Source organism: Cervus canadensis, chromosome 1 (assembly GCF_019320065.1).
Source record: "Cervus canadensis isolate Bull #8, Minnesota chromosome 1, ASM1932006v1, whole genome shotgun sequence".
Taxonomy (NCBI): domain Eukaryota; kingdom Metazoa; phylum Chordata; class Mammalia; order Artiodactyla; family Cervidae; genus Cervus; species Cervus canadensis.
Window position 1 is genome coordinate 1,573,834 of NC_057386.1, and position 26,841 is coordinate 1,600,674.

Below are 26,841 nucleotides of genomic sequence, written 5' to 3' on the forward strand. Positions count from 1 at the left end.
GTGTATTGCCATGATTTTATTATTAGTGTCCTAAATGGGACTGAAAGGTCATAAATGATTTATTCTGATCACTGCAAACATCTTTTGCCTGGCCACAACAGCCTCTCTGAGTCACATACAAGGAATACAGTTCCGAGAGGTGTTCCTATAGGTACATTTTATACACAGCATACATGTTCAAAAGGATGCCCTTGTTAATGTAAAATTCGGGTTGTCGATGGATACGGTTTGTTCACGCGGACGCCGCGGCTGGGACACGCTTTCCAGGGCAGGACGTGGGTGCACGCCGGCCCCGGCGCCTGCCAGCTGAGAGGAGCTCGCCCGGGGAGAACCGCGTCCCCGGGGGTTCTGACCCCCGTGCTGCTCACTCAGCCGCCTGCCTTTCATCCACCTTCCTCGTTTGCTCCAGAACCTCCTGACGGGGCGGTCCTGCTGCCCGTCAGGACGGCGCAGCCTTGTCCTGCTGATCTCCACGGCACGAGGTGATCTGCCGAAATCAAAACAGAGCGGCCTTACCCTTTCTGGGCAGGCCGGCGGGGGGCGGCATGCCGGCGAGTCAGTGTCCACGCGGGGCCGGCGGAGGTTCCCCATCCATCCGTCAGTCCACAGACCGACCCTTGCGTGTGGCCACAGGGGTCACCTGTCTTCTTTAGGTGCAGAAAATACTATTTGTAAAATATGTATGTGTATGTTCGCGAGTATGTGCGTGTTCGGTTGTCTCTGCCTCTCTGTGACCCCACAGACTGTAGCCCAACAGGCTCCTCTGTCCATGGGATTCTCCAGGAAGGAATACTAAAGTAGGTTGCCACTTCCTCCTCCAGGGGCTCTTTCCAACCCAGGGATCGAACCAGGTCTCCTGCACTGTAAGCTGATTTTTTTTTTTTTTTACCGTCTGAGCCACCAGGGAAGCCCAAAATATACATGCATATTGATATGTATATGTGTATTTTCTTTAAAGGCTCATCTTACTTGTAAACACAGACTGCTAAGTCACTGTGAAAAAGTCAATAAACACCCTTGGTCCCAGTTCCTTCACTCCTACTCCCAAGAGTAAGACGAATGTCAGAAAATATGCAGACTTGCCAAGGTCGACTTGTTACTGACCCAAAGCTGCTCCCTTCCCGAATACAGCATCTTTCCCGAATACAGCATCTTTCCAGGGACCAGAAATGATCAGTCCTCTTTTCTCTCACTGTGCTCGGAGCAAAGAAAATCCCAAGGAGGGAAGACGGATGGTTCCCACTCCAGATCAGCAGTGACGACACAGGGACCCCTTGGGATTATCCGGGCAAACCTCTGCTCCTGTCTATGAGCTGCTGAGACCCCAAGATTCGTCAGGATCCTGGAGTGCCTTTAGGGATGTGGGTAGAGATGAGACTTCTGGGCCCGTGTTTGTAATGGGCCTGGCACTTCAGGACAGGCAGAGAGAGGAATGTCTAGACTCTCCGGGGATGATCACAGCCAGTGAGGGCATGACTGAGACAGTCCCTCTCGTGATAACATCCCAGGCCTCTGACCCTCGTGGCCAAGATGGAGAAGCCCACGCGCATTACCCGTCACTGTGCCTGCCGCCTCAGGGCGGGGCTGGGGTCCGATGCCCCCCCCCCCAGCCCTCCCGGCATCTCTGCACAGTTTCAGGGGCTGCTTCAGGATCACCAAGGCCTGACGAGGATTCCAGGGGGCCTCTCTCGGTGACGGACACTGCACTCATGTATAAATAAGAAGCCCTGACGCAATTTAAAGCAGCTTCCACTCATCTGGACTTGACGCAGGAGATGGGACGACAGGCTCCTCCCAGGCTCCCTGGCATTGCCTAAGCAGACAGGCATCCCATTTTATCGCTAGTTCTTAAGCATCTCCAGTTTTTTTTTTTTACTCCAAATGATGTATCAAATAACAGGTACACCAAATAACATGGGGTACCTTTAATTTGATACAGGTTTTCTTTGGCAAGAGATCACCTCTAAATGCCAATACCCAAGGTAACCCGGTTCTGTAAATATAAGAGGTTTCTCTGATTACAGCTGAGAGTCTCACAATCCAATCATCTTTTAGAGCAGCCCCAGACTTTTACAACTGCTGAAGTGGGATCTGATGACGGATAGGAAGGTCCCATAATCCACTGCATCTGACCTGCTCTGGGTCCCGATGATGCAACGTCAGGACCCAGATGCCAAGTTTTGGGGGACAGAAAAGCTCCCTCTGTAGTGAGGAGGGGCGAGAGACCCTCCCAAAGCAAAACAACTGCCCCATTGGGAGGTGTTGAGCCAACAAATACTTTTAAATGCACAGTTTTAACGATGACTGCTTTCCACCCCTGAAATGTCAACTTCACTTGCTGGCACTGTGTGTGACGATCTATAAAAAGCCAGAAATGTTCGTCTCACGCAGCACCCTGTGGAGCCTTTTGGGAAATGACGAATGTGGCCTTTCTGCCCCTGCATGAAAGGCCCATGGCAGCTTTTTGGTTTTTTTGGCCGTAACAAGGCATATGAGGTCTTAATTCCTTGACCAGGAATCATCCCTGCACCCCTGCATGAAAAGCGTGGAGTCTTAACCACTGGACCACCAGGGAACCTCCCTCCCTTTCTTTCCTCTGCTTACCAGACTGTCCTACAGATTTGGCAAGAGAGAAGCCAGACCCAGACTCCATCCTTTTGTGAACAGAATCCAACGGACACGAAATCACCACCGAGAGGAAACACCGTACCCCAAGACCTGTGCCCCAATCGCTCTCTCCCTCTGCCTCCAGGAGGGACGGTCAGGAAGCCCCCACGTTTAGGCCTAAACATTGCTTCCATCTTGAGATGATTCCAAGGTGACTGTCCAGGCTGCTCTCTAACTAAAGCTCACAAGAGCGGGGTCTCTGCTGCCCCGAACGGAAGCTTGGAGGATCAGAACCAGGGGACAAGCTTCTCCTCACCCCAGGGTGTGAGAAGGAGCCATGCCCAGCGCCCAGCCCAGCCTTGGGCCCTCGCTGCCGGCAGGGCTGAAGCAGGATCGCGGGGTGGCCGGACTGGAGGGGCCCGGGGTGGGGGAGGTCCCCACTGACACATTAATTAAAGGGGTCTTGAGCAGCGAAGACACAGCTAAAGAAGCGGAACTGCGGCCTGGGTCTCTGAACCCGGAAGCCTAGAGACCCCCTGGGTGAGAACGTGCCGCCCTAACACGCGGGTGGGCTGGTCTGGGCGCGGAGGCCCATCGCAGGCTAAACCCCACTGGCCTCCCGGGTGTCCGGGCAGGATTAGGTGGTGCGGCCCAGACAACGGGGCAGAGGCTCCGCCGCGGCAGAGGGGAGGGCCCGTCCAGGCGCAGGGACCGAGCTCTAGGGGCGGCCTGTGCTCACAGGAGGGAACTCGTTCTCGTCGTCCAGACACACCGGTCCCGTGGCAAACTCGTGTTCGGGAATGACCTCGCCGCGGAGCGCCCCGCCGTCCTCGGAGTAACCTGCAGAGTAGCAGTGAGGAGTGAGAGACGCTGGGGGGCTGATCTCAGGCCTCGGTCCGGGGCCGCGCCTCGCCTGGCACGGTGCTCACCCAGGCCCCCGCGGGCCGCTCACCTGGGACGGTGGAGGCTGCGGACGCACTCGGCCTGGCTACCGTCGCGGCGTAAGACTGAGGTAAGGGCGGTCTGAGGTCGTTTTCTTTATTCTCCTCTCTGGTTCCTGAGCCAAGCAAGCTACGGGCAGCGATGGAGGGGGCAGGGAGAGACGAGCGGTCACCTCCTGCCCAGGACACCTCCCGAGGAAGAGCCGGGGAGGCCGGGCCTGGCCCTGGGTTCAGGCGCAGCCCCCTATCGGGTCCCCAGACCAGCACGCCCTCCGACGGCCGGGTCAGTCGCGAACATCCCATTCCTGGTTCCAGAACCTGCCCCCACCTGTGCGCACCGGGCGGGGACGTGCAGGCCGGCTCCCCAGAGGGCCCAGGCGAGGGGCGTCCTGCCCGCAGACCTCAGGAGAGCGCCTCCATTCAATTTAGCAAACACGTCCCAGGGACCCCGGGGAAAGAGGGGCTGGCAAGGAGAGCCCGGCGCCCTGTGTCCCCGTACCCCCGCCCCCCTCGCACCCCGGGTGCCCCTCCCCGTGCACCCCAGGACCCCCGCACCCTGGGGCCCCCGCTGCCCCCCGCACTCCGGGCCCCCAGCACCCTGCACTCGGGTGCCACCCCCTCACCCCAGGTGCCTCCCCTCGCACCCAGGGCCCCCCGCACCCCTCCACCCCCGCGGCCCTGCACCCAGGGCCCCCCGCACCACCCCCCACACCCCAGCCCGCCAACCAGAGCAGGAGGCTCGTCCCTGCCCTGGGCTCAGGGGACGCAGACAGTGAGTCCCGAAAGCCCGGCTTTCTGAAAACTGGCCTCTTCACCTGTGGGTCTTGATTAGGACACAGTCTCCTCCGTCCTGAGGGTCCAGGTTGTAGACATAAAGGTGCCCACTGGACGACGCGACCAGGAGCCGCGGCAGCTTCTGGATCCTGCGGGCCGAGAAGACGCTCGCTGCGGTGCCCACGGACGTGTGTGGGCTCAGACCTGTTTCCAGGGGTCGAGCCCTGCCCCCGGCCCCCCCAGCACCCAGTCCTGCCCTCGAAACGCCCGAGGCCTGCCGGCCCGCAGCCTTGGTTTCTGGTGATGTCCTTGCCGCCTGTCCTACTGATCTCCCTTGAGGACGGTTCCTTGTCTTTGAGTGTGATTGTGTGGATGAGACAAAAGGTCGCGGGTAAACCCTGCACAGAAGGCCGAGTGGGACCCGCCTCTGCCTTTAACAGTGAAGGAAACTGCGGGAAACTGGCCCCCAGAGTCGTGGGCTAGTTTTACAGAAATCTTTCCAACATTCAGTTTTAACAGGCACGCTTAAAGGTCTTAGATAAGACGTCTGTCCACCCCACAGGTGTCTGGACCTAGACTTTGGAACTAGAGCCCTTTTACATAATTCTGTAAAAACGGGAACTGTCTTCAAGACAGTATCACCGGAATGAGGAGGTTGAAACTTCGGTGCCTGCTTGCAGCTGCCTTAAGGAGAAGAGTCCAACCAGACGGAAACTGGCTGACGGTGTGGGGGGTTGGATGGTGAGGTAGGGGTGCTGGGGGGGCGGGTCTGCCTTTACTTGACCCTCCTGGCTCCCTTCTCTCTGCTTTTCCTTAAACACGTTTGCACGTTTGGTGCATCCCGCACTTTGGGAAATACATCAGTGAGGTTTCTGCCTGGCGTTGGGGCGGGGGGGGGGCATACGTGGCGAGGGTGCAGATATTCCTGTGGCCGGAGAAGCCCAGACGCCCGGTGGCGAAGGCCCTGTCCTGGTTCATCATGTCGGACACCTGGGTGGGGAGGTAGTTGGATGCAGCCAGGAACATCTTCCCCACGTAGCCGGTCCAGGTCGAGGGCTCCTCGGGTCGGCTGGGGAACAAGGCGAGCGAGGGTGAGAGCGATCCCCACCCGGCGGCCGTCCAACACCCGCGGCCTCCGCACGGGGAAGGGCCCGTGCCTTGCTGTGACGTCCTGCCCAGGTGGCTGGGGACATGCCCTTCCGGCCGTGCCCCAGGGCACGAGGCCTCATGTGTTCTGGGGAGGAGCCCTTGCACCGCCGCTGAAAGGCTCGGGCGCGGCGGCCTCTCTCCATTCAGGAGGTGAAGGATGGGTCTGATTCTAGGCTGCTGGGAGGGGGCCGGGGAGAGGGAGATGGAATCAGTCCCTGGCCACTGTAACACAAACCCAGGCCTGTTCTGGGCTCGCCCAGAAAAGAACAGGCCGATCTCAGAGTCAGACCTCGAGGCCAGACTACGTGGGCAGCATACCCCCAGGTGAGAGGCCTGCGCGGTGTCGGGTTACGGCCCCGAGCCATCTGGTTGGGCGCCAGGATGCTCACAGGTGGGGGTGTCCACGGGGCCTGCTGCGCCCCCTGCAGCCGCCACCTGCGCCCCATCCCGGGGTCTCGGCCAGACGGGAGGGTGGGGGACGGGCCGGCTCCGCCGTGAGCTGCCAGTGGACTGGACTCACACCTGCCTGCGCCGGCGGGACAGACGCACGCCCGGGGCGACCTGCTGAGGTTGCGGGAGGGACGGGGGGCGAGGGAGACGCGGGCAGAGAGGGGGGACGTGCGACAGACAAGGGGGACGCGGGACGGACGGGGGGACGCAGCACAGAGGTGCGGAGAGACGATGTAAGCGTGTCCGTGGGGGCGCCCAGCCGTGGGGGCGCCCAGCCAGGGAGCCGCGCAGGCCAGGGGGTGCTCCTCCGCGGGAGGCGGGGCCTTCCGGCCGCCTGCTCGCAGCACTGAAGCAGCCACACCTCTCGGGGCTGGCGCACGGGCAGGTGCTCGCTCATAAAGGGGTCTCTGGGGCTGCAGTGAGCAGGGGGCTTTGGGGGTTCCCCAGGCTGGGCCCCCAGGCAGGTCTGACTCAGAATCGGGAGGTGGGGGTGGGAGGACACGTCGGGTGCAGACAGACGCGCACCGGGACTCAGCGCCCTGGTGGAGGAGGCAGGGAGCCCAGAAGCTGCTAGAGAGGAGTCCATGTGCCACCACCGAGCCCCAGCACGGCCAGAGAAACACAGTTCAGACGCCCTGGCCGCTGCACGGGGGGACGCCAGCGTGCTGCTCTGCGCCCTGACGTCTGTGACAGGGACACGCACGCCCCGGGCTGCGGGCCGGCACAGGCTCTGTCCCTCCCGCCCGTCCTCCCCGCCCAGGGTCAGCCTTGGGGGCTGGAGGCCCTGGCAGGCGCTAGGTGCAGGAGCGGAACCGCTCAAGCAGACCCGGGAGCTACTGCGGGCTCAGATCCAGTCCTGGCAACGCAGCGTGTCACACGCGTGTTTTGTTTTTGCCGTTTGTGTAATGGTGATGCTCACACTATTTTGCAGCCTGGTAAGTGTGCACTGGCGTGAAGTCTAAAAACAGCATCCGTGCCTTCACTGAAAGCAGCCTTATGGCTACAGGATGCTGACCATCACCTGAGCCTCCAGCGAGTCATAAATCCTTTTGCAATCCTCGCACCAAAGGTCCCTGATGACAGATCACCATGACAAACGCCAAAATTTGAAATACGCTCAGGACGACCAAAATGTGACCCAGAGACAGAAGCCAGCAGACGCTGTGGGGAAGTCGGCGCGGGTGGCAGAGCGCCACACTACAGGGAACCTGCTGGAGACTTCAGATGCACACACGATCGTTGTTACATCAGGGTCTGCAGACGAGGACACGGGAGTCCAGTCACAACAGCTCGCCCGCCTGCGGTCTCCTGCTCACGGGAGTGGGGCTGCGGGCTCAGGAGGGCAGCCCCCGACCCCCGGGGATCACCCCGAGTCTGCCGCTGACACACTCACCACGTTGGTGGAGACAGCGAGTAACACAGGCTCGTGGCCTTAGCAGAGAAGTCAGGGGTGCTGGTCAGACCAGGACCCCACTCCTCTCGTCCAGCGGTCCCCGGATGTTTGGGCATCAGGGCCTGGATTCGTGGAAGACAGTTCTTCCACGGACTAAGGGTGAGGGGATGGTTTGGGGATGATTCAAGCCCAGGTGGCACTAGTGTGGGTTTGATCCCTGGGTCGGGAAGATGCCCTGGAGGAGGGCGTGGCAACCCATGCCAGGATTCTGGCCTGGAGAGTCCCATGGACAGAGGAGCCTGCTGGGCTACAGTCCACGGGGTTGCAAAGAGCCGGACACGACTGAGCAACTTAGCAGCATGCACGCAAGCACACCCCATTTACTGTGCCCTTTATCTCTGGTTTAACACCACTGCTGGCCTGATGGGAGGAGCCCGATGCTCGGCCCGCAGGTGGGCCCCGCTCTAGTCTCCCAAGTGTTTCCAGTCCTACCTGTTGGCAAGATGCTCTAGCTTGAAGATGTGCACGGTCTCCGTGTTGCTGGAGGCGCAGAGGAATTGCGAGTCCATGCTGAAAGCCAGGGAGCTGATGGTCACGTACCTGGAGACACAGCCACAGGGGGAGGGTGAGCCCAAGCACGGGCGAGGGGAGCGGCCTCCTGGCTGGAAATCAGCTTCATGAGAAAACAGACACCTAAACATATCCCGGAGGGTCTGGGCACATGCAGACCTCGTTGCGTTGGGCTTCACTTCGTGATGGCTGCAGACACTGCAACTTTTACAAACTGGGGCTCGTGGGACCCTGCGTGGAGCTCGTCCTCCGGGGCCGTCTTCCCCACAGCATGTGCTTGCTGTGTCTCTGGGTCACGTTTTGGTCATTCTTAACATATTTTAAGCTTTTTCGTTATTATTCTATTTACCATGGTGATCTGTCAACAGTGATCTTTGCTGTGAAAATTTTAAAAGGATTGACTCTCTGAAGGCTCAGTGATGGTCAGCATTGTTTAACAATGAGGCATATTTTAAAATTCAGGCATCTACACTGGTTTTTTGGAGAAGGAAATGGCAACCCACTCCAGTGTTCTTGCCTGGAGACTCCCAGGGATGGTGGAGCCTGGTGGGCTGCCATCTACTGGGTCGCACAGGGTCGGACAGGACTGAAGCGACTTAGCAGTGGCAGCAGCACACTGGTTTTTAGGGCTTCCCTGGTGGCGCTAGTGGTAAAGAACCCGCCTGCCAATGCAGGAGACATAAGACTCAGGTTCGATCCCTGGGTTGGGAAGATCCCCTGGAGGAGGGCATGGCAACCCACTCCAGTATCGTTGCCTGGAGAATGCCATGAACAGAGGCGCCTGGCAGGCTACAGTCCACGGGGTCGCAGAGTCGGACACGCCTGAAGCCGCTGAGCACACGCAGACGCACACGGTGAACACAGACCTTTTCACCCCTCTCCGGAACTCGTAGAGCTTCTGCCCGTCGGGAACGGAGAACACCCGGATGACCGTGCCCTGGAAGAGAGAGCGGGTGGGCGTTTCTTCCTGCAGACCTGCCCCTTTGGAAGGGAGCTTGCTGGATCGGTCTGCAGCATCTGACCCCGGAGAGGAAACACGGAGGGCTGTCTACGTGCTGTGTAAGCTGTTCTTGGAAGGTGAGTTGAGCACCCTCTGTCTCCCGGTCCCTCCCCAGCCAAGCCCAAGGCGCTGGCATGCTCCATCCGTCGGCTCTGGCTTCCCAGAACCCTGATCTGTCTGTGACAACCAGCACACCGGTTCTTGGTCAGACCACGAGGCTCTGGGCAGAGCGGCTCACGTCCTACACGCAGCAGCCCTGGGTCTGCGGAGATGACAGATGAGGTGGCACAGGCAGGGGCCGAGGGCCTCCCTCTGAAGTGAGTTCCAGCAGCTCCTTGGCGCCCAGGACCCTGCGCACCCCTGGCAGAGGGGGGGCCCCCGAGGACATGGCTGTGGGCAGCACTCACCTTCTCGGAGGCGCTGGCCAGCCTGGAGCCCGAAGAGTTGAAGGCGATGGCGGCCAGCGTGCCCTCGTGGGCAGCGATGGTGCAGACAGCCTTCTGTTGGCAACAGGGACGGTGGGGTCGATGCCAGGGTGCGGGGGTGCCGTCCACCTCCCGTCCCTCTTCCTCCCTTCCGAGACGCCCTACCCCCTTTGCTGGGCTCCCTGTCGCCCAGCCCGGCTGTTTGGGTCTAGGTTCCGCTTCACTGCGGCTGCGTTTCTGTCCCGTCTCCTGCCCTCGGGGAGACGGTGACCAGCCGTCTGAGGCCGGGCTCCGTGGAGCTCGGCGGGCAGGGGCAGCACAGGCGCTGGCGTCGCAGGCCGCACTGCGGCCCGCAGGACACGCTTCCCTCCGATCTGTCTGCCTCGTGGCGACGTGGACGCATGGCAACGGAGGCGGAGGCAGAGCGCGTGACCGTCCGTCCACACCCAGGGCTCACGCGGAGCTGACCGCGCGGCCACGCCGACTTACCAGGGAGTGTCCATCGTAGAGCACAATCTCGCCTGTAGTCAGGCTCCCGGGATAGGCCACGTAGGAATTGGAATGGTTGATGGAGAGCGCGCACAGACCTGGAGGAGGGAGCCCAGTGAGCGGCTGGTTCCGTGGGGGCCGGGTGGGGACCTGGGCGGGGGCGGGCAGGGAGAGCAGCCCCGTGAGCAGCTGGGTCCGTGGGGCCGGGAGGGGGCTGGGCGGGGGGTCGGGCGGAGAGCGGGGTCCGCCGGGGCCGGGCTGGGAGTCGCCCGGTAAGCGGCTGGGTCCGCGGGGGCCGGGCGGGCACCGCGGGGAGCTGTCCGCAAGCGGCAGGGCCGCAGCGCCGCCTGCTGGCGAGCGAGGCGCCGCCCCGCAGACCCGGACACGTAGTGACTTCCCATCAAAGGGCCCGTGAACTGAGCTCCCAGGGGAGACCTGCTGACCGGACACCGACCATGTCCACGCACAGCTGAGGGATCGGAAGGCAGAATGCCTTCCCTGCTCTTCTCTGAATTGTGCCCCAGGGCCCTGACATGACATCTGCCTCGCTTCCAACTCAGCCTCTGGGCCGTAAGCTCCCAAGTGAAATAAAGGTTCCTACTAGGAACCTTTAAAGAACATTTAAGTAAAGGATTTTCACAACTTTGGTTTCGATGAACACAGGTGTTTGTGACAGAAGTGAATTCAGAGAATCCCCAGAACCAAAAGCATCACCAGAACAGGCACCAGGAGATCAGACAAGAGAGACATCTTTTTAAATAAAAAAGCCTGCTGATTCTTTGTTACACGTGAGCCTGTTAAGTGGGTTTCTTATAAAAGCATGAGAAACTTTAGATTAGGCTAAAATGGACCTGACCCTAATCTGCTGGGCAGAAGAGCATAAGTTTAAAAAAAAAAGAAAGCAAACGTCAAGAATGGGAACCAAGGTCCTGCCCTCCTCTGGCTTTGTCGGGGACTCGGCCAGCGCTGTGTCCTTGTCACCTGCCCTGTGGCCGTGGGAGGGATGGACTGACCTGGTGCCCTCTCCCGAAGCTCCCTGCAGCCCGCCTGTCTGGACAGGGCCCCTCCGGCCTTAGAAGAGACCACCCACACCTTCCCAGTTTTGCTCTGAGAACCCCAATGCTCCATGTTATGTGGGGAATTTGCAATCAAAATGCAATTTCCATAACAGCTAGCCTAAGCAGGAAGAAGGTGTTCTGGCCTCGCGGAAATGGGGAGGGCAGACAGTGAGACCGGTGGCCGGCCTGGTGGGTGCCCTCCCAGAGGGGCCCTTAGCAGGGAAGATGCTATGGTTGAACTGGGGCCTGAGCAACAAACCAGAGAAAAGAGTTATGATCTTACAAATGCAGCTGGTAACTGCTGAAGGGTTCTGACCACATGGGTTAAAAAAGAAAAAAAGCAGTGTTAATCAAAACCACGATGAGATGCCACTTTACACCCACTAGGACGCCTCTAATCGAAAAGACAGGTAATTGGAACCCTCGTACACTGCTGCTGGGAACGTAACATGGCACGGAGTGAGGCTTTGGAAAACAGCCTGGCAGTTCCTCAAAAGGTTAACATAGAATGATTATACAACCCCCAACTTCCAGTCAAGAGAAATTAAAATGTACACCCTCATCAAAACTTACACACGAATGTTCACAGCAACGTGATTCATCATAGTCAAAATGGGGAAGCAGTCCAAATGTCTATCAACCGATCAACGAACAGATAGGACGTGGGATCTTCTTACAATAAAATAGTATCAGACAGTGACAAGAAATGAAGCCCCGATGCGCACAGCGTGGATGAGCCCAGGAGATACTGCGCTGAGTGCAAGAAGCCTGTTCACTAAGACCAGGTACTGTATGACTGCACTGAATTCCGCTTACAGGGAATGGCCAGAAATAGATACATCTATGGAGACAGAAAGATGGTTAGGGGTGCCTAGGACCGGGGGCAAGGGGGTGATGGCTACGAGTTAATGGGTTCTGGAGGGGACTGATGAGAATATTCTAAAGCTGACGGCAGTGACGGTTACAGTTCTCTGAATATGAAAGCTACTGAACTGTATGCTTTAAATGGGTGAATGGTGTGGCATGTGAATTATATCTCAGTGAAGCTGTTGGGAAGCTGTTTTGGGAACGTCTGGCTGAGAGAGGCAGCAGATGTGGGTTCAAGACCTGGTCTGCTGTCCACCATGTAACTCGGGCTGGGTTATCCCTGCCCTTTGCAGGCTTGATTCCCACCCCTGAAGTGAGCGAGGCAGGGAGCTGTGGGGATCCAGCCTTTTTTCTAGCTTTACTGTTTCAAGAACCCCAGTTCTCATTAACCTACTTCCTCCACTCAAAATATCGAGGCCCATCTCTGGCGGGGATGGCTGGGAGGCCTCTGAGCAGAAAGGCTTGGACAGACTCTTCAGAGTCTGTTTCCCTTTTTAACTGAGGTGTAATGGACACAGAACATCACATGTTTCAGGAGTCCCACACGATGATCTGATGTTTGTATATATTACAAAATCATCACCGTGGTAAGTCCAGTCAACATCCTTCACCACACACAGTTACAAACATTTTTTTTCTGTGATGAGAACTTTGAAGGTCTATTCTCTTAGTAACTTTTAAACATGCAGTGCAGTATTATGAACTATAGTTTCCACCTTGAAGAATATACTCCCATGATTTATTTCTTTTTAACTGAAAGGTAGTAGCTTTTGACCCTGTTCAACCACTTACATCCCCCTTTCCCAAGCCCTGGCAATCACAAGCCTGTGTCTGTGAGTGTGTCTATGAGTGTGTGTGTTTTGTTGGAAAAGGCTGCACATAGGTGAGATCTTATGGTGTTAGCCTTCTTCTGCCTGACTGAATTCACTTAGCAGGATGCCCTCAAGGTCCATCCATGTCACCTCACTGGCAAGACCTCATTCTTTTTCATGGCTGGTTAGGTCCATTGTCTCCATGCCCCACACCTCTTTATGTGTTCATCCACCAATGGACGCGGAGGTGCTCCCACGTCTTGGCTGTTGTCAATAACGCTGCTATGAACATACCCCTGCAGATAGCCTTTTGAGGTAGTGTTTCCATTTTCTGTGGATAGATAACCAGACATGGGATTACTTAGCCATAAGGTAGCTCTGGTTTTAGATTTTAGAGGAAGCGCCGTACTCTTCTTCACAGTGGCTGCACAAATTTGCACTCCCACCAACAGTGCAAGAGGCCTCCCTCTTCTCCACACCCTCGCCAACACCTGTTATCTCGTCTTTTTGATAAGAGCCATTCTGGTAGGTGTGAGGTGACCTTCAGAGTCTTATATAAAAATGTAAGCTTCCCAGAAAGGAAGGAAGCTTGAACTTCTTCAGCTAACATGTAACTTTCTGTAGCACCTCATGGAGGGGGAGCAAATGCTGGATTCTGACAAGAAGGGGCCAAGGATGGTGGTGAGGGTGGGTAACCCTGGGTGACCACGAACCGACCCACCTGCCTCTGGCCTGCACCTCGGCCAGCCCACCTGAACTTAGCCCAGGAGCCTGCATGCTGACCCCCGCAGACTTCACGAAGGTCCCTGTAAATGCTGAATGGAAGCCCCTTTGGTTGTGTGTGGTCCAGTTCTCAGAAACTGGATGTTGCCACAGGTTTAGGGATTCCTGTTCTCCTAGGCTTCCATTTCTGCCACAGGTACCCCATGAAACCTTTGGTAGGAAGGGAAATGTGCCTTTTCTTTGATATTATTTTACAAGATAAAAGGGATGGTATAAAAAAATTTGTAGAGCCTAGAAATTATAAAGGAAGAGAAAAGAAAGCACACACAATTCTACAACCCAGAGGCTTTTCACCGTGCTCAATATTTGAGTATATTTCCTTTTGATCTTTAAAAATATATATATATATATATGTGTGTGTGTGTGTGTGTGTATATATATATATATATATATGAAGAGTTGGGTTTTTATGTGGTTTTGGGACTTTAGGCTTGACACACATTTTCACAGACCATGGTCAGCTGTAATTCCACCAGAATGGTCTGGCTGTAAGCCTTCTGCAGCTGGAGAAGAAATGCCTGCTTTTCATTCAAGAAATGCTGGCATCATCAGCTGGAATGAGAAGGCGGTCCTGTGATTCTAAGTCATTCTTAACTTGGTATTTACAGTCGTTGCTGTTTCGTTGCTAACTTGTGTCTAGCTCTCTGAGACCCCGTGGTCTATAGCCACCAGGCTCTGTCCATGGGATTTCCCAGGCAAGAATCCTGGAGGGGGTCGCCATGCCCTTCTCCAGGGGATCTGCCAGACCCAGGGCTTGAACCCGCGTCTCCTGCAATGGCAGGAGGACTCTTGGCCGCTGAGCCACCAGGGAAGCCCCAGTATTTAGAGTATTATATGTCAAGTGAGTCAACGGTTGTTTATATAATGCAGTTCCCTCTGGGTTGATTAACGGGATATGCTTTCCAGTTTTTAAAAAGAGAGAGAAGTCGTCTCTGGACTCACAGGTGCTCTGTGCACAGACCCCACCTGCGGTCTGTCTTCGAAAGAGTGCTCCCTGGGGAGCACAACCACCCCACCCGGTTTCCCGCACCGCCATGGGGTGCAGACTGCTCCCCCGATATTCCCCGAAAGCCTGTGAGGCCAACAGTGTCCCCACATTCTGCGGCTGGCAGATTTTTTTATGGAGATTTCCACCCTCAGCCGCTCAGGGCGTAGACTGCTGTGCTGCCAGGAAATTAGCTTGGACTCCGTGGGGCAGACCCTTTGGAGGAAGCGGCCTCTGACACAAGAGGGGCGGGCAGGACACGGACGGAGGGAGGGAAGGAAATTCACAGCCTCGGCGGTGCTGGGCGGGAAGCGACAGCGGGATGCGAAATGTCCTGTACCCGAGTTCCCCAAATCAAGACACTCAGAGTCTGTGTGCCTGAGCCTGTTGGCCACGCGGTCCCATCTCCCTCCTGAACCCGCGAAATTCATCAGATCCAGAGCCCCAGTTTCCACCTCACGGGTTTTTGCGCAGAAAATCAACGAGAGGCTGGGAACAGACAAAGGAGACTCCTGGCCTCTGATCTTACATTGGTGGTTTCCACCGCCTCACAGGGTCTGCTGGGGGCTCCTGAGTGAGGCATGGTCACGGCCTTGCAGGGGAGCTTTTAGCACCTGGAGGCTGCTGTCCTGATGAGCCTCAGGGAGCCCTGCCCGAAATATCTCCACGAAGGGCTTTTCAACTGGAAAACACAGCTGGCAAGAAGCCCCGGGGCATGAGACACGGGGCCCTCATCCCAGGCCGGGGCTCACCTGTCGGGTTTGCGGGAATATCCAGGATGGTTTTCAGAAGCTTCATGTCCTTGATGTTGTGAATGTAAATGGACTCCTCCAGGCAGACCAGCAGCCTCTGAAATCACAGACCGTCAGTTACTGGGGATGGAGAAGCACCTGGTCCTCTGAACGCGCCCTCTGGTGTGCGTCCTAACTTGATTCCAAGCCTAAATGCGCAGGAATTGTGGCCATCAATTATAGATTACAATACGGACGTGTGCCCACGTTTCCATCACCATCCTCTGGACAGAAGCGCAAAGTACAGGATTTGGGGAAACTTCATGTAGAAATTGAGATTTCTTTCTATTTTTTTTCTTGTAATTTGTATGTTCAGTCACTCAGTTGTGTCTGACTCTCTGAGACCCCGTGGACTGTAGCCCACCAGGCTCCTCTGTCCACGGGATTCTCCAGGCCAGAATACGGGAGTGGGTTGCCACGCCTTCCTCCAGGGGATCTTCCCCCGACCCCGGGATCGAACTCGTGTCTCCTGCACTGCGGGCGGATTCTTTCCCATCTGGGAACGGGCTTTCAGCCAGGGGGCTCCCGCCTCCAGCAGCCCCTGCTCCCCACTCCCACAGCCTCGGCTTCCTCCAGACCACTGCTTCTTCCGCCCCAGTGAGCGCCGAGCGTCCCGGGGGCAAAGCCTGCAGACGTTGGTTCAGGGGTTTTTAACACGGACCCTGGGAGAGCAGACCACAGCTCCCGGTCCAATCCGTTCATCCCAGGAACAACTCTTGGGAAGGAAGGACCTAAAATTACTCTGAGAAGCAGAAGGCTCTCCTGAGAAAAACCTCTTCCAGTAAGACTTTCCCTGCTCAGAACTTCTCAGGAGACTGCCACTTGAACCAAGCAGGAAAATAACACTGAAACACCTCTCTCGGTTTTAGCTGAGGCTCTGCGACCGCAGTGCCGGATGCCCAGAGGTGAAAAAGCAGATTCTCACAGGGTCTCCAGGTTGACGGCATATACTAGCGTTCCTCTGTAAAACGGACATTCCCTGACTTACCCAGCGCTTTGCCATTTTCCCGCACTTCCTATGACTTGACTAGAGTGTTCTATGCTCCCTTACTAACCAGCGGGCTTCACTGGTGGTTCTGCTGGTAAAGAACCCTCCTGCCAGGGCAGGAGACTGGGGTTGGATCCCTGGGTCGGGAAAATCCCCTGGAGGCGAGCATGGCAACCCACTCCAGTGTTCTCGCCTGGAAAATCCCATGGACAGAGGAGCCTGGAGGGCTACAGTTCGTGGGGTTGCAAAAGACTCGGACATCACTTAGAGAATCAGACACGGTTGAGCGACTTTCACTTATTAACCACTCAGTCTTGGTGGAACCTGGGGCTGGCCTCCAGCTCAGCTCACTCCCAGTCACCGTGGCTCGCGTCTACTTTCCTAGGTTCTAGAAGGAAAACTCCTTTTATCCTAAATAATTAGGAAATGATTTGTAGCGCCTGCTCTCAGAAGCATCCATCCAGTCACTCCCCGCCTGGACAACGAGGGTCCCTCGGAACAGATGGTCAAAGAATTGTGGATGTTTACAAACCCAGATCCATCAGGTTTATTGTCTTTATGCCACAGAATACGCTTCCTCTGTTAGTGTTAGGGGATCAAGAGCCACTAAAAATGAAAAATCACAGTTACACAATTTTCTTCCTTTCTACCCAGATTTAGAGGAAAATGGGGTTTTCTTTCCTCCTAACTCCCTGTACAAATCTTGGACTTTCCCCCGTTTTCCAGAAAGGAGCTGCACTCCCCGAGGACCTGACGAAACGGACAAGCAGCCTCTTTTTTCACTTCCTCCGGGGGGCAGGGCGGGACCCCGGCCTGGCAGGGAACAGGCTGCGGCTGCCCCCCAGGCCAAAAGTGGCATCCCAAACCTGAACGTTGTTCTCAGATTTATCAGTCTTTTATTGATTTTGGCTCTTGTTAGAAAAGCTCTTCTCTATACACAGATTAAAGAGGAATTTTATTTATGCTTTCCTTTTTTAAAAAATCTTAAAAAAAACAAAACAAAACTTTTTTATTTTGTAACCAGTAGGGTTCCCCTGGGGGCTCAGTGATGAAGAATCCGCCTGCAGTGCAGGTGACCCAGGTTCCATCCCCGGGTCGGGAAGATCCCCTGGAGGAGGGAACGGCAACCCACTCCAGTGTTCTTGCCTGGAGAATCCCATGGACAGAGGAGCCTGGAGGGCTACAGTCCACGGGGTCACAGAAGAGTCGGCCATGACTGAGCGACTAACACTCACTTGTAGTCGGTTAACAAAGAGTGTTGTGATGGCATCAGGCGGGCAGCAAAGCGACTCAGCCACACACACACGTGTCCATCCTCCCCCAAGCCCCCTCCCGTCCAGGCTGCCAGTGCTCGGCAGTAGGACCACGTTTGTTATCCACTGTAAACACAGCCGTGTCTGTATGTCCGTTCCAAACGCCCCAACTGTCCTTTCCCCCCAGCCTTCCCCCTGGCAACCATAAGCTCGTTCTCTAAGTCTGTGAGTCTGTTTCTGCCAAATCTGAACATTTTTAAGAAAAGCAAAGCCTGAAGACTTTCCAGACTTGTTTCAGATCATCTCTTAGCAGAAGAAACATGAAAGGAAGAGAGCCTTGCTTGGCCCAAGGTCCGGTTGGCTTGGCCACGACAGCGCAAAGTTCTAGGCATGGGGTGTTCTTTAGGAGGTGGGGGAGGGGAGCTCTGAAGTTAATGAGTGTTTTATTAAGGAGAGGCTGGCAGCAAAGTTTAACAGCCCCATCTGCTGATGAAAATATTGGAGAGTGAGCAAGTGAGACTTTATACAAATAAACACCGTGGATACCATTTAAGGGCTCTGATCTTGACAGGACATTTGCCTAAACAGTCTTAAGATTTATACCCTGGCTATCAGCATATGCCAAGATAAAATGCTCTGCAAAGAAATTTAATGTGCAACCAGTAGATATCAGAGACAGCACCGGAGCCAAGAATTGTGCTTAAAAGCCTTCACGTAAAAAAAAAAAAAAAAAGCCCTCAAACTGTCTTTCTCTCCCTTGCCGGGAACCCAGGTTTATCTTTTTTATCTCCTGCTACTCCTCACTCAAACCTCCCATATTCCGTTTCTCAGGCTATCTTCTGCCACCCCGGACTTCAGGGGGTAGTCAGTCAGAAGAGTGATCAGCCCAGAGAAACAACCACTTCCTTTTCAGAAACCTGAGACAGCACGTTGTCTCATTTGTTAAAAGAAAAAAACCAGTAACTGAGCACTTAGTAGTTGAGGTACCAAGGGGCGAACGGTGTCCTCGGGGACGGCCACGGCCTCCAGCGTCCTGGGGCCATGTAAGTGAGTAGACAGGTCTGCCTCACCATACAAAAACCCGATTCACTTGTCTTCGTGTTTAATGGGCTTCCCCGGTGGCTCAGTGGGAAAGAATGCACCTGCCAATAGAGGAGACACGGGGGACGTGGGTTCAGTCCCCGGGTGGGGACGATCTCCTGGAGGAGGAAATGGCAGCCCACTGCGGTACTCTTGCCTGGAAAATTCCATAGAGAGAGGAGCCCTGTGGGCTGCAGTCCATGGGGTTGCAAAGAGTCAGACATGATATTCAACTGGACAGACAGGTCTGCCTAGTCATCTAAAGAACGGGTTTATTTGTTTATATGTTTATTAGGCAGCTGGGAGACAGATATTCACCGAGCATTTTTCTACTGAGCACTGTCCTTTCTAAGTGGCACTGTCTTTTCTACCTGGTCTTACAACAGTGAGCAAAATGGGTACAGTTGCTGCCCTCATAGGATTTATTTATTTTTATTTTTGGGGGGAGGCGCATTTCCTGCAGCATGTCAGATCCTTGTTCCCCCGCCAGGTATTGAACCCGTGCCCCTGGCATTGGAAGTGTAGTCTTAATCACTGGATCACCAGGGAAGTCCCCTGTATAGGATTTAAAATCTAATAATTCAAGGGAAACTTGACTAATACCCCAAATGCTTATTTAACAGGAACTTGTAATTTGTAACAGAATGTGCATTACACATCTGAGATAACACTAAGGCTCCGACCAACAAAGAAAGTGGGAGTGTTGGTGGCTCAGTCGTGTCTGACTCTGCAACCCCTCGGACTACAGCCCACCAGGCTCCTCTGTCCATGGGATTCTCCAGGTAAAAATACTGGAGTGGGTTGCCATTCGCTCCTCCAGGGGATCTTCCTGACCCAGGATTGAACCCAGGTCTCCTGGAGTGCAGGCAGATTCTTTACCGTCTGAGCCACTAGGGAAGCCCCTAACAAAACACGGCCAGAAACATTCTTCAAGGGGTCCTCCTGCCTTGGACTCATCACCTGGCCCTCAGGAAAGGCCTTGGTCACCGCAAGGCTTCAGCACTAACCAGGAAGGGCCACACTTTCTCTGCAAGAACTTACTTAGAGGGGCATGGCCGCCAGCCTGCAAGGACTGCCCCCATCTGGGCCCAAGGCAGACAGGTGCCCCTCTGGTTTAAGGCCCCTGCAGGGGCTCAGGAGATGGTTTCTGAGCCCAGCCTGTACCCGGGGGACAGGGTTCACCCAGTCTGTGGCCAATGTTCAAGAAAGTGCTCCAGGCGGGAGGGCCGGGGAGGTCTGGCCACCCGGAGGAGGGCGTGCAGCAGACTCAGCCCGGGGCTGGGGCTTAAACCCGGCAGAGCAGGTGCCTGCGGTCATGAGAGGCGCTCAAGCCCCTCCTCGGTTCCCGCGACCCCGAGGGACGCCCACCCCGCCCCGGGGCCCCCCACCCACCTGCCGGTTCAGCCTGATGGACAGGATGTTGCCGGAGTAGCTGTAGTTGCAGATCTCCGTGCCCTTCTTGAAGTGGTACACGTTCATCTGGCGCGGCTTCGCGTGGCTCACCACCACCACCAGGCTGCTGGAGAAGAGGCGCTCCACGATGTACACGTCGGGGGTGTCATCTGGGGGCGGGGGCGCGCACGTCAGCCCCGTCCACGGAGGGGGCGGGGGCGCGCACGTCAGCCCCGTCCACGGAGGGGGCGGGGGCGCGCACGTCAGCCCCGTCCACGGAGGGGGCGGGGGCGCGCATGTCAGCCCCGTCCTCGGAGGGGGCGAGGGGCAGGCGGGGGGCGCGGACGTCAGCCCCGTCCACGGAGGGGGCGGGGGGCACAGACGTCAGCCCCCGTCCACGGAGGGGGTGAGGGGCGCAGACATCAGCCCCCGTCCACGGAGGCGGGGGGGGAGGGCGGGAGGGGGCGAGGGGAGGGCGGAAGGGGCGCAGACGTCAGCCCCCTGTTTGGGGGGGCGAGGGACACAGACGTCAGGCCCTGACGGGGATGGGGGGAGGCCGGGCTGGGGGGAGAGGTGGGGGTGGGGGTGCAGACTTCAGGGCCCTGCCCACTGCTGGCCTCCACGGGGCTCGCCTCCCTTGGCACCCACTTGCAATGACTTCCTTCTCTTGCACCCACAGTGAAGCTCTAACTATTTCCCGAGTCTCCACGCCCTTTAGGTGGTCGACAGGCAAGGGGACACCAGTGATCCGAGCGCAAAGCCGGCTCTCCCAGCCCCCTCGAGGCCGCAGCGCTGGAGCCCCCTCCTCTCCACCCCCTCCCTACCCGTCAGGGGCCCCGCTGGCTCTGTAGAACGTATCTGGGAGGTTTGTTGTTGCTGGGTAGTCCCTCAGTCCTGTCTGACTCTTTGTGACCCTGTGGGCTGTAGCCGCCAGGCTCCTCTGTCCATAGGATTCTCCAGGCAATAATACTGGAGCGGGTAGCCATTCCCTTCTCCAGGGGATCTTCCCAACCCAGGGGTCAAACCTGTGTCTCCTGCATTGGCAGGTGGATTCTTTACCATCGCCACCAGGGAGGCCCCATCTGGGAGGTTTAGACCATCTCAATCTATTCTCTCTTTTTAAAAAAATGTTTGAAATTTGAATTTTATTTGGCTGCATGAGGTCTTAGGTGTAGGGCATGGGCTTAGTTGCCCCGGGCCTGTGGGAATCTTTGTTCCCTGACCCGAATCCTCTGCATTAGAAGGTGGATTCTTAACCACTGGATCACCAGGGAAGTCCCTCTTTTTTAAAAAACAGGTACGTTTGGCATATTTATTAATTTTTTTGGCCGTGGGGCCTGTGGGATCTTAGTTCCCTGACCAGGGAGTGAACCCGCAGCGCCTGCATTGTGAGCGGGTGTCCTAACCACTGGATCACCAGGGAATTCCCTCATTCTGCTCTTTCTCCGTGAGCGGTTTCCAAGGAGTGACAGCTCTGTTGGAAGTCTTTGCTTCCGGAATTCTTCAAGTCCCTGTTGCTAAGAGGTACGGGCACCTCAACGACGGGGGCAGGAGCACAGTGGGTTCTGTGCCCACGCCCCGTCCTGCGGGACCCCGACTCTCTCTGAGTCCCTTTCCTGGTGAAAGTAACCTGGACGTCTGTGTTATGACCAGCACAGTCCTGCACCCAGGAGCGAGGTAAATACTAACAGAAAGCCTCCTGAGCGCCCGTGGGGGGGCCTCTGTGTCTTCCTGGGAACACTTCACACACAAGCCTCTGCTGGGCTCCGTCAAGCCCCACGGGGGACAACACAGGGCAGATACAGAGCACGATCTTCTCCAAAAGTTATAATAATGACGATGACATCTTACAAATAAACTAGGAGCCCAGGACTTCATGTGCCAAGCCACTTCCTTTCCAGGAAATCCAGCGTGATGGGTTTCATCACTATGATGCTGGCAAAAATGGTGACTTTCCCTGAGACAACAAGAGTCACGTTTCTAAGCTGGACTGTTTTTAATATTCCCTGGAAGTGCTTCAACGTCTTTGATATGGACTCTGTGATTGGGGCAGTATTGCTTTATTAAAACCAAGAAGTGACTTCCAGGACTGAATGAATGTGACCAATATTCTATAGTGCCAATGAAAGGGGGAAAAAAAAATCCTTAAGTCATCTTTTGCTTTGGCAATTATAAAAACTGTTGACCATGCATATAAGTATACGAAAAAGTGTCAACAATACAGTTTCAAAGGCTTTCTTAATGTAAAAAGAAAAATGTTACCTAAGCTCTAGTCAAATCTCACTAGTGCTTTATGGTGTTTTTTTTCCTAAGCAAGTGGAAGCAGTGATTTATGTTTAAACCTGAAAAAGTACTGACTCTGTAGGTGTGACAGCTCACGGGGTTTGAGGGGAATGGAGAGCTCAGGAGCCCGGCTGGGAGTCCGGAGGAGGACGTGATGCTCCGACAGTCACACACACACTTACTGCTTCCGTGGACGTGGTCCAGCTGTTCCACGGAGCTCAGGGAAAACAGCTTGTAGCCGGCCTTGGTTCCGACAGCGAGGGACCTGTGAAGACACGGACGGCCCGGGAGTGACGTGGTGCTGGGTCCAACCCCGGATCTGCCTGCGGACAGACACAGCCGTCCCTCTGGGCTCCCAGGGGGACAGGGAAACATACAGCCTCGTGTGTGTGTGTGTGGGGGGGGGGGGGTGCATATGTGTGTGCTTAGTTGCTAAGCTTCCCTGTGGCTCAGCTGGTAAAGAGTCTGCCTGCGATGCAGGAGACCTGGGTTCGATCCCTGGGTTGCGAAGATGCCCTGGAAAAGGGAAAGGCTACCCATTCCATTATCCTGGCCTGGAGAATTCCATGGACTAGCCCATGGGGTCGCAAAGGGTCGGACACAACTGAGTGACTTTCACTTACTTAGTCGCTAAGTTGTCTCCGACTCCTTATGACCCTATGGACTGTAGCCCGCCAGGCTCCTCTATCCACGGGACTCTCCAGGCAAGAAGACTGAAGTGGGTGCCATGCCCTCCTCCAGGGGATCTTCCCGAACCAGGGATCGAACCCAGATCTCCCGCATTGAAGTGCTGAGCCAGTCCTACGTGGACCTAAAAATGAGTCCAACTCTCTCATTTAAAATAACTATATGAAAAGGTGCGCTTCACTCTTCACAGGGAGGCACAAACTAAAGTAAGCAGCTTACTGCTACAAGCCTGGATGCCCAAGGCTCTTGTTTCACTAGCCTGAAAAAGAGAAGGTCATATGATTTTCATGGGAAGTTTTTTTTTCCTTCCCAAACATTTGTTCTTCCCTGGGATGACAGTTACTGTTAAGGCGGCTCCTTCTGCTGAGGGGCTAACCTGGGGGAGGAGGGAGGTCAGAGGTTTGCCCCCGGCAGCAGTGGGCTCAGAACTGGAGCTTTGCTTCTAGAACCAGCGCGCTAACGACCACAAGCAGCACCTGGAAAGGCTGGCCAGCAGCATCTTAAACCTTCAAAACATACATACTCTGTAGCCAGCGCTGTTTTTAAAGCTTCTTCTTATAAAGATTTTTTAGGGAATGGCAACCCACCCCAGTATTCTTGCCTGGAATGTTCCATGGACAGAGCAGCCTGGCAGGCTACAGTCCATGGGGTGGCAAACAGTCTGTCGTGACTCAGTGACTACACTTTCACTTTCTTTCGTATGTGCATTTAGTTGCAAACCAACATTTCTAAAGTGTTCAAGTAAGGGGGGAAGGTTGTAATTAAGAGTCTTAAAATATTAATCAAAAGATCTGGCAACTTAAAATCATTTTCAAACCCACGCTCTGCTCCGGAAGAGTTTTAAAGACGGCAATGGCACTGTGATCACTGCTGTGCCGGATCTCAGTGGCAAGGCAGATCTTTAGTTGCAGCATGCGGGATCTAGTTCCCTGAGCAGGGGTCGAACTGAGCCCCCTGCATTTCGAGCACTGAGTCTTAGTTGCTGGACCACCAGGGGAGTCCCACTGCTGTATTTTAAATGGTTAATCAATGGTCACAGAAAACTCTGACTCAAGAAATTCAGACTAAAACTTTATCTCATTCATAAGGCCTTTTTGCAGGAAAAAAAAATAATTTTCTCATCACCTCTCATGAAAATTGGATTTGGGACAAATACATATCATAAATGAAATGAGAAAAAATACACCCAAATTGTCTAGCACAGGGCCGAGCATGAGAGTATGAGTGAAGCCGACTAGTAAAGCTTAGTTGTCCTTACTCCTTTCTCTTGAAATACTGGATCCCAAATTCGGCCTATACTTACAGCTGGTACTCCTAAATGTATTCAGTAAGGTGCGTGACTTATTTTAAAATCCAATGTCATACCCTCTAAGGCTCAAAGCAACTGACCGTGACAAAAAGTTTTATTTATAGGTGAGACAGAGCTGTCCAGCAGAGCCTTCATCCAAGAAAACAGAACTGACTGTAGAGACTAAGGAAATTAACTTCCCGAGCACCCTATGGTTTTGAAAATAACATGCTCTCCAACTGCTATAGAAAGCTGGGACTCGCCTAGAGTAAAAATTAACACCCTTAAAAACATCTAATAAAGAGTGCTGCAAAGCAGAATTGAGAACACTTCCTGCTAAGAAGCAAACTAACTCTCCTCCTTAACCTGCTCTCCTCCTTAAGCTGAGTTCAATTGGGAAGGCAAACACCCAGGCATTTCAACAGCCACCCTCTCTTGCAAAATGTTTCTTACAAAACATCAGAATGGTATCTAGACCATCATTTTTGTAAACTGTTGGTCTTAAACCATGAGAAAACAATTCAGTGAGTCATAAGTGGCTTAAAAAATAAAAAAAAAAAAGAAATACAAATTCCAGAAGGTAGTGCACATAGGAAGGGTAAACAGCTGTGAATTGCTTTTCAGTGATATTATATATATAATATTGGAGAAGGAGATGGCAACCCACTCCAGTATTCTTGCCTGGGTGATTCCATGGACAGAGGAGCCTGGTGGGTCCATGGGGTCAAAAAGGGTCAGGGGACACCACTGAGCAACTAAACAACAATATATATTATATATGTGTCTGTGTGTGTGCATATAGATAGATAGATATTGGGTAATGTTGTAACGTGTATTTCTTATTGTGGGCTGTGGTCAAGGAAAGCTTGAAAGTCACTCATGGAACCAAATTGTCTGGCCACCAGCTTACACGATTACACATACGGTTTTTTTCGAACAAAGGCATATTGTTTGGCATGGGGTGTTTTTAAAGAGAAGACAAAGGGCATGGAAGGCCCGGGTTGCTTATGGCACATGACGACCTTAATGACACCGCTGACTGTTCAATGTTAGCACAGTCCAGGCACAAACGGCCAGCACACCTGCCTGAAGGCGACTCCACCGAGGAACCCGACAGAAACTGGTACAGCAGGAAGTGGGGGACTGGGCCTGGTCATCGCTGCCTGATGCTGTGTGGCACATTCCAAAGAGGTTATTCCATATGGTCCCCGGGATGTCTAACAATCCCACAAAACAATCCCTCTGCTTCTAAGGGACTGACTCCTCCATATGTCTCAAACATAGTCCAGCAACCCCCAGCTCACTAGCCAAAGTCCGAATGTGAACATCAAGGCGAGACATTCAAAATCTACTCAAGAAGCAACAGAGGGGAGGTCATGCTCCCCGGGAGGGCAGCCTGGACTCCCAGGAGGAGTTCCATCTGGCCGAGTGGGCTTCCTGAAGACACACTGGGGGCAATGGGAAGGTTCCTGACAACCCGGCCTGCAGGCAGGCGCCCAGGCTGGGCTGGGCTGGGACCGGGCTGGACTGGCTTCGGGGATAGGCTGCCTCCTTGTCGTTGGCCCTGCCCAGATGCCACGTTGAGATGCTCAAGGACAAATGGGAAAGTTTTTCCTGAACTCCCATCTTCCTGGGCCCTAGCTATCTCGCCCTGGGTCAGCTTGCAACTTCCCCGTCCGCACCTATCTCCTTTGTCTTGACCACCGACCCTCCTGCCCAGACCCCCGCTTTGGTCACTCCCCGGCCCCCCAAGTTCCCCAGCCTCCTTCCGCCCCCTCCCTGGGCTCTGTCCCCCCTTCTCCCGGCTGGCCCCTCCTGGCTCCCTGCCCGCAGGAGGACAGGGGCCGCGCGCCGGAGGAGGGGCGGCTCGAGGACCCGCACCGGCTCGGGCCGCGCCGACCGTCCCACCCAGGTCCCCGGGGCACAGGCCCGCGCCCGCTGTCCAAGTCGCCGACTGCACTACACCCCCGATCGCGACTTTTCTCTCCCAGCTCCCGACGGGGTAGGCGGCCCGGCTTACGTGCAATCCTGGTTGAAGGAGAAGCAGCTGAGCGCTGCCTCCGCCCCGCCAGGGGCGCCGTCCGCGCCCTCGGCCTCCATCGGGGGCTCGACCCGGGAAGCCGCGGCTCCGAGCGGGCGACAGCCACCTCAGCAGCCCGCTGGCGCCGGCCCCGAGGGCCGGTCCCCGGCCCCGCCTCGCCCCGCCCCGGCCCACCAGGCCCCGCCCCTCCTCGCCAGGCTCCGCCTCGCCAGGCCCCGGCCTGGCCGCCTCATCCCCTCCCGGGTCTGCCAGGCTCCGCCCCGGCCGGCAAGGCCCCGCCTCCGCCCCGCGAGGCCCCGCCCCTTACCCGCCCACCCGGGCCAACCCAGGCCCGCCAGGCCCCGCCTCCACCCCGTCAGGCCCCACCTCCGTCCCGCCCGGGCAGGGCCGCCTCATTCCCGCCCGGGCCTGCCAGGCCACGCCCCGTCCCTCCAGACCCCGCCCCTGCCGGCGTCGCCCCGCCCCTCCTCGTCAGCCCCGCCCCTCCAGCGGGTCCGGCAGACTGAGCCACCGAGAGGGCGGGGTCCCGCCGCCGGCCTCCATTGGTGGAGAGCCCACAGCGCGGCGCACAATTAGCCAACGGGTGAGGGTGGTGGGCGGACGCGCCCTACTGGAGACCCGCCCCCAGCTCCGAGGCACGGCTTGCCGTTGGGTGGAGGAGAGTGACGCAACGGCTGCAGGCCACGTGGTGGTGTTTTCATTGCGGGGGCGGCGGGGCGGAGCGCGGTGAGGGAA

General features: G+C 55.8%; 1 protein-coding gene across 1 annotated transcript; it reads right to left on the reverse strand.

Moving 5' to 3' along the window:
- Window position 1: 1 nt before the first annotated feature.
- On the reverse strand, window positions 2–26,261 carry WIPI1 (WD repeat domain, phosphoinositide interacting 1). The gene is made up of 13 exons (XM_043446633.1): window positions 26,086–26,261; window positions 22,273–22,355; window positions 19,808–19,977; window positions 15,056–15,152; window positions 9,799–9,896; window positions 9,292–9,384; window positions 8,751–8,821; window positions 7,807–7,914; window positions 5,227–5,391; window positions 4,364–4,471; window positions 3,560–3,678; window positions 3,347–3,447; window positions 2–487 (listed from the first exon to the last, which is right to left on the reverse strand). Exons 1-13 carry the CDS (start codon window positions 26,163–26,165, stop codon window positions 440–442), a joined length of 1,341 nt encoding a protein of 446 aa, XP_043302568.1. The 5' UTR covers window positions 26,166–26,261; the 3' UTR covers window positions 2–439.
- Window positions 26,262–26,841: the final 580 nt, after the last annotated feature.

Coding starts and splice junctions, on each gene's coding strand:
- WIPI1 (XM_043446633.1), bottom strand. CDS start 26,165: ATGGAGGCCGAGGGCGCGGACGGCGCCCCTGGCGGGGCGGAGGCAGCG. Junction 9,897..15,055: donor TATTCCCGCAAACCCGACAG/GTGAGCCCCGGC, acceptor TCCCTCCTCCAG/GTCTGTGCGCGCTCTCCATC. Junction 4,472..5,226: donor AATATCTGCACCCTCGCCAC/GTATGCCCCCCC, acceptor CTCGGCCCGCAG/GATCCAGAAGCTGCCGCGGC.